Genomic DNA, 7,303 nt, shown 5'->3' on the forward strand with positions numbered 1-7,303 from the left:
TACGACTAAGCCTAGACTACGCTAAGCACTTATTGTCTTGCACGTCAAGGATCCAACAAAAGTATAAAAAATTCCTAACCGAAATCCTAGCAACGAGAATAATTGAATGACCAAACAACCGATGGAGCCTTATCTTATTTCTCGCCTAACCTAGAGTTAGCAAAAGGGTTTATCAAATACCCTAAACTGGTCATTTCGCTAAAATTGTGGTATAAAGCAGAGTAGAGGAAAAAGGAGAGGGCTCATGTGGTTTGCCTACCCTTCTGAAAGTACTCCTGGTCACGCTCTGCCGGTAGCCACGCTAACAGGGCAGACAACCTAGAAGAACGGACCCAAACCCCCCCCCCCCCCCCCCCCACAAAAAAAGACAACCTCAGCCGACGGCCGTCGCAACAGATACCACCCGCCATAGCGACATGGAGGAATACCCGAGGGAGCAGAGAGAAGGCGAGCCATAGGGCGGAGCAAGGACTACGGAGTGACACATACGCAGAGGGGGAGCCCATTCTGACAAAAGAGGGCGCATCAGCGACGACCCGCCGGGACATCTCATGGAAAGAGCCGCCACTGCTAGATACAGCATGTGGAAGACCAACCTCGCAAGTCAAAATGCAGAGTAGAACCTACCCTGCGTCGCGGAGACACCTACGCCACATGCGCCTCACAGATGCAAGCACCGACGTATATGCACACATCACCATACCATTCCGACAAAGAGGGTGCATCAGCGACGACCCGATAGGAAGTATGGAGACACCGTGACACCACATGAAAAGAGCCGCCACCGAAATACAGCATGTGTAAGACCAATCTCGCAAGTCAAAATGGAGAGTAGAACCTACCCCACATCGCGGAGACACGTACGCCATATGGGCCTCTCAGATGCAGGCATCGACGTATGTGCACACATCACCGTATCAGAAAAAAAAACACAATGACATATTTACATGTATATGGTCGAAAGTCGAAACTAGTGTCCATGGTGGGGGCAACGACAGCTCCCCATTTCTAGGAGCTTAGAGCTCTTAGAAGATTCATCCAAGACTCTACACCTTTACATGGTATGGAAAATACCGATCGATAACTTTGTCCATAGCAGTAACTTCTCTGTACAATTCAAGCGCTTCATTCATGGTCTTTGCTTGTGATAAAAGCTGCAATCTTTTCTCTGTCTTAGGATGGTAGGAAAGGAATTTTTCTAGTACAGAAAGTCTTCTAAACTTTTCTCCCTTTGCCAATTGCACAAGGGCCCATTGTGGATGGAAACCAGCAGCACCGAGCAGCAAGATTCCAATATAATCTGCCTCTATCTCCATCCTACATACATGGGCAGCATTATTATCAGTAAAACATCTGATTAATACTACGTAGCTGCAGCAAACTCTGCTAGTAATAACTTTTCATATAAGCAAGAGTTGATGATTTCAGGAAAGTTAAGCTAAAACAAAGCCGTAAAGTAATGGCGCGCAACATAAATCACCAGGGACAAGGTGAAATAATGCAAACCTGCGCGACATGATTCTCTCCAGAAACACCGGGTAACAGCCGCTGATATCCGCTCTGTGCCTTGCAATGACGTGTCCAACCTAGCAAAAAACAACAGCAATGTCAGATTGAGTCTGCGGGAAAGCGAACCAAGATTACAAATAGCTGGTCCATCAATCAAAATAGACCGAGCATAGCTACCTCATGGGCAAGAACACCAGCAAGCTCCTCATCGCTGAAGTGGTCGAGAAGTCCAGTGGAGACCATAATTTTGCCGCTGGGCGCGGTTACTGCCTCCGGGGTGCCATTTTCGGCAACGAACACCTCCCAGTTGAGTGCACGGAGATGACTGGCGTGTGGCTGTGGTGCCGCTGCCGCTCCCCATTTTCGGGTCACGCGGAGCATTGGGGCGTCGTTGCTGTCGTAGAGGCCGAGGCCACGGTGGGCAGCGTGGACGATCCTCTCGGTGACGAGACAGGCACGGATGCTTCTGGGATCGCTTGGGTCCAGGATCACAAACCTGGCCTTGTTCACAGCGAAATCAGCGTCGCCGAGGTCGCGCTCTTCCTGATGGAAGTAGACGACTCTGTGGGAGCGGTTGGTGCAGGGCACGATCTCTCGGTCGTAGCGGCTGCAGGCTGCCATGGCCGTGGCGCTCAAGGTGATCGCCGTGGCCGCAGCGACCTTCCGAGGATCGTGGTACCACCGGAGGACGGAGTTCCGCCGGGCCGTGGTGCCGTAGCACTGCCCATGTAGCGGCGACACCGCCGTCGACGATGGACGGACAGCAGGCCTGACGCGGGGGAGGGAACTGAATCCTCGGACAGAAGAGAACAAGTCAATCAGCCGCCGCGGCGCGGAGGTTGGTGTTGGTTGGTGATAGCGGCGGAGGATTTGGGAGAGGACGGAGCGCGAGTTCATGATCGATCTTGCGATGTGGTTCGCGAGCAGATCAACCGAGTAGAGGCTCTTCTTCTCTTGTCGTGTTTGGTAGTGGTTTATGAGCGGATCGGTTACGCGATCGAGTTATGCATATGGATGACGGCAGGGTGGCAAGCCTCCCGCGACTCGGAGTCCGTGATGGAGACTGATCGAGCGGGTCGTGCGGACGCTCAGACAGAGAGAGGTCGGTCGCCAGTCGGGGTTGTTCATGTCTCCAGACATGTAAACGTGTTGGTACTCCCTGCGTTTTTTTTTTTGGGAAACGTAGGATTTATTGATCACATAATTAAAAGGGCACACCTAGTGATCAGTCGACTGATATTTAATTAAATTTCAGTCGATCATCAGCTGGCGTACATATGGATGTATTTCTCCACGCGTTGTGTCCATTTTTTTTTTTGTTCCTGTCTCCTTTTCTTTCATGGGCCTTAACGGTTAGACTGGACCCGCTTGAACACTGTACTTGTTTGTAGCAAAACAAAGGCCACGCTCACACCTGCTAGCCGAGAGAACAAAACACATATACCACCTTTAGTACCTTACGACACATATACCACCTTTAGTACCTTACGTATGGTGTATATTTGCAACTGGTGCGTTACAAACCACATGATCAACTGGTGCGTTACACAGCATGTAAATTAATAAGGAGGGCGAAACGTTTTCTACCTGGGGCTCTAGCGATCGGCGATTGGCGATCAACAGAGCGACTAGGGTTTCTTCCTCCGCCGCCGGTCCGTCCCGGCCGGAGTTCAGCTCTTTCTGCTCGGAGGATCTGATCTAGATCGCCTCCACTGCTTCGCTGCTGGTTCTGCAGGTCCGTCCCGGCCCTTAGTTGCTCCCCTAGCCCCTGGTAGGGTCTGGTTAGGGCTTGGACATGGCGTCGTCGACAAGCTCGACATCGGCGACGGGAGGAGCGACAGGGAAACAATCGGAATAGATTGATGATATGCTGCACAGGTTGGGTATTGAGGAAGATGAATTCGATGATTTAATCTTTGAAGAAGAAGAGGATGCTGCAAAGGATGGTCTGAAGTGGATGGCACTAGCCAAAGTTCATACAACAAATATATTCAGTCCCCAGGCTTTTGAACAGAACATGAGGGTTGCATGGAGCCCAGCTAAGGAGGTACAGTTCAATCATCTTGAAGATAATCTATTTACAGTGCAATGTTTCTGTTTGGGCGATTGGCTCAAAGTGGAGAAGGGTGGTCCGTGGCTATTTCGCCAATTTGTCGTGTCCATTGAGCCATACGATGGTTTTGCTCCTCCTGAAACTGTTGATCTGAACCACTTCACAACATGGATTCAAATCCACAAAGTTCCTGTGGGATATAGAAAGGATTCGATTATTAAGAACCTCACAGAAAAGAAAGTTGGCAAAGTGACTGAAACACAATTGGATGTCAAAGGTGCCGGAAATTTTGTCCGGGCTAAGGTACGACTAGATGTGAGAAAGCCATTGGCGCGGTTCGTTTCAATGTCTCGTGGTGGGGAGAGAGAGATTTATCCACTGAAGTATGAGAAGATGCCGAGGTTTTGTGGGGCGTGTGGTTATATTGGCCACACTCATCTGGAATGTGGTACAGGGGAATTCGATGAAGATAAGCTCAAATGGGGCGATTTCCTGAAAGCAGATTGTGAGAGTTGGCATAACAGAAGCTTTGGAGGAAGTCGGGGAGGTGCTCGTGATACACGTGGCTCTTGGGACTCTGGTGGTCGCGGTAATTTTGGTGGAAGGGGTCGCGATGGCATGACTGGAGGACGTGGGCATGGACCCCAACCAAGCTGGAGATTTAACGCCCTTGCTTACGCAGATGGTCGAGTCCTACTGGATGGAACAAATGGGACAAGAAACCCGGCTGCAACTAACTAGAATGAGGAAAAGGAGGAGGATGATACAGGTACGAGCCCATCAAAGACTGCAGCTATGGAAACTGATATTGTCATTCCAGAGACAGGGGCAAAGAGGCAATTAAATCTGGGAGAAGAGATGACAGGTAACCCAATAAAAGATGATCAGATTGGGGAAGTGGCGATGATAACTGATGGTACGGTACCTACAGTCGAGGGAGTGCCTACCGGGCTGCCTCAGGGGTCTGCTAATGGCCAGTTGGGGGTGCCTACAGGGGTCCCCGAGAATGAAAGAAACAAGAGGACAAAGAGGGACGGAGCTAACTCCTCCTCATTAGGATCGGCGGGTTCCCTGGAGGAGCCTGTCCGGTCGCAATGAAGATATTAGGTCTCAACTGTCAGGGTGCCGGGAACACCCCGACAGTTCGTGCGCTTCAAGATGTCTTGAGGCAAATTAACCCCGAGGTTGTGTTCTTGTCGGAGACACACCTTGATATTTATCCGGCAGAGTGCTTACGTAGAAGTCTGAAGATGGATTCCAAGATTGTTAGTAGAAGCAATGGCCGTAGTGGGGGTGTCTTGCTGTTGTGGAGGAAGGAGATTAAAGTTGAACAAATTTTTGCAGCCCCTAACTACATCGATGTGAAAATTATGGAGAACCCACAAAAGATTTGGAGACTTACATGGGTATATGGCGAGCCCAGGTGGGAAGATAGACATCTCACATGGGACAAACTTAGAGAATTGAAACTTGTTTCAAATATTCCTTGGGTGGTTCTTGGAGACCTGAATGAAATTGCTTTTTCTCATGAGAAGGAAGGAGGCAACCAGAGGCCAAATGTTTATATGCAAGCTTTCCGTGATTGTCTGGATGACTGTGAGCTGGTTGATGTGGGTTTTTCGGGAGAACCCTTTACGTGGAGAAGAGGTCGGATCCGTGAAAGGCTTGATAGAGCTGTGGCTACTTCGGAGTGGATGATTATGCACCCAGGGGCAATCTTGCAACACTTACCTTGGACTAAATCTGATCACAGGCCTATCTTACTAGACACAAATTATCAGCAAGTAGAGGTGAGAGCTCATGATGGCCCAAAATGTTTCGAGGCAAAATGGCTGAAAGAAGAAAAGTTTAGAGAAGAGGTGGTCCGTGCGTGGGAGCAGGCTGGAGCCGTGGCAAGGGATGGTGTGCTCGCTAGATTGGGAAGGATGCCCTCCTCTTTGCATGCATGGGATAAGCGAATACTGAAGAAGCCAAAGCGTCGCCTACGCAAGGCTCAAAGAGAGCTCCAGAAGGCTCTGGACGGGCCTATGTCAGATGAAAATGATGAGATAGCAAAAGAGAAGGCTAATTTAATTGAATTGCTACTGGAACAAGATGAAATTTACTGGGCTCAAAGATCGCGTGCTAACTGGCTTCAATTCGGTGATCGAAACTCCTCGTTCTTCCACAGCTTTGCCTCTGCAAGGCGTAAAAAGAACTATATCAAGAAATTGAAAAATGACAATGATGTTTGGGTGGAAGGTACTGAGAATTTAAAGCCTCTTATTTCTGATTACTTTACTAATCTATTTACTTCTGAGGTCCAGGCAACCGATCCAGCATTACTTCAGAAAATTCAGCCCAAGGTTGATCAGTTGATGAATGAGAGACTTCTGGCTCCTTTTACGGCTGAGGAGGTGAAAAAAGCTGTTTTTAGCATTGGAGACCTGAAGGCGTCAGGGCCAGATGGATTGCATGCCATTTTCTACAAGAAGTTTTGGGATGTGTGCGGGGTGGAAATTACTCATGAGGTTCTACAAGCGCTGATCTCGGGAACTATCCCGGATGGGTGGAATGATACCACTGTTGTGCTCATACCGAAGATTGATATCCCAGAATTGGTGTCTCAATTCCGGCCTATTAGCCTTTGTAATGTCATCTACAAGATTATTTCCAAAATGTTAGTTGGGCGACTCAAAGGAATCCTTCCGGATGTTATTTCACCTATGCAAAGTGCGTTTGTTCCAGGACGGCTCATCACCGATAATATTCTGGTGGCATATGAATGTATTCATTCTATTAAGAATAAAAGGACGGGCCAGGTTGGTAATTGCGCAGTTAAATTGGATATGCATAAGGCTTACGACCGGGTTGAATGGGTTTTCTTGGAGAACATGATGAGAAGATTGGGGTTTGATGAGAGATGGATTTCTCTAATGATGGCATGTGTTAGTTCAGTCCGTGTTATCACCAGAATTTGACCGGATCAGAGGTGGGCCGCGATTGGAGATGGGCTTGAAGAATATACATGGAAGGAATACATGAATCGGCCTTATATGCAAAGTTTGGGCTAGTTTGCCCGTGTATCTGTAATATAGTAGGATACGTGTCGAGTAGATAGAGTTTGGCTCGTGCCCGGTTGGGATTATTCCCACGTTAGAAAGTCTACGGACTATAAATATGTATCTAGGGTTTATGAAATAAACAACAATCACGTTCACCACAAACCAATCTAGGCGCATCGCCAACTCCCTTGTCTCGAGGGTTTCTTCCGGGTAAGCATCATGCTGCCTAGATCACATCTTGCGATCTAGGCAGCACACGTTTATTCGCTGTTCATGCGTTGCTCGTGCTGAAGCCTTGTTGATGGCGAGCAACGTAGTTATCTTAGATGTGTTAGGGTTAGCATTGTTCATCGTATCATATGCTGTCATCGTGCAACCCTTAGACGTCTAGCCGCCCTTACACCTATCTTAGGTGTAAGGGCGGCACCCCGCTTGGTCATTATTTAGTAGATCCGATCCATTATGATTGCTCCTTGTTCTTCGAGGATTAGTTTAATATCTGCATAGTTAGGCCTTACAAACGGGTTGAAGGATCCAGTGGCGCGTAGGGTGTAGTTTGCTAGCCCTAGACAGGATGTTCCGGGGATCAACTTCGTGTTGGTTTTTAGGCCTTGTCTAGGGTCGGTTTACGATCACCGTGCGTGGCCGCCAGGCTCAATCACGAGTAGGATGTTCCGATTATGTGGTGAAAACCCTA

General features: G+C 48.6%; 1 protein-coding gene across 1 annotated transcript; it reads right to left on the reverse strand.

Moving 5' to 3' along the window:
* Positions 1 to 1,046: 1,046 nt before the first annotated feature.
* LOC127346801 (mitochondrial metalloendopeptidase OMA1-like) lies at positions 1,047 to 2,406 on the reverse strand. Its single transcript, XM_051373062.1, has 3 exons — positions 1,687 to 2,406; positions 1,507 to 1,586; positions 1,047 to 1,317 (listed from the first exon to the last, which is right to left on the reverse strand). The coding sequence occupies exons 1-3, from the start codon at positions 2,404 to 2,406 to the stop codon at positions 1,047 to 1,049; spliced, it is 1,071 nt and encodes a 356-aa protein (XP_051229022.1).
* Between the last annotated feature and the right edge of the window lie 4,897 nt (positions 2,407 to 7,303).

Source organism: Lolium perenne, chromosome 4 (assembly GCF_019359855.2).
Source record: "Lolium perenne isolate Kyuss_39 chromosome 4, Kyuss_2.0, whole genome shotgun sequence".
Taxonomy (NCBI): Eukaryota; Viridiplantae; Streptophyta; class Magnoliopsida; order Poales; family Poaceae; genus Lolium; species Lolium perenne.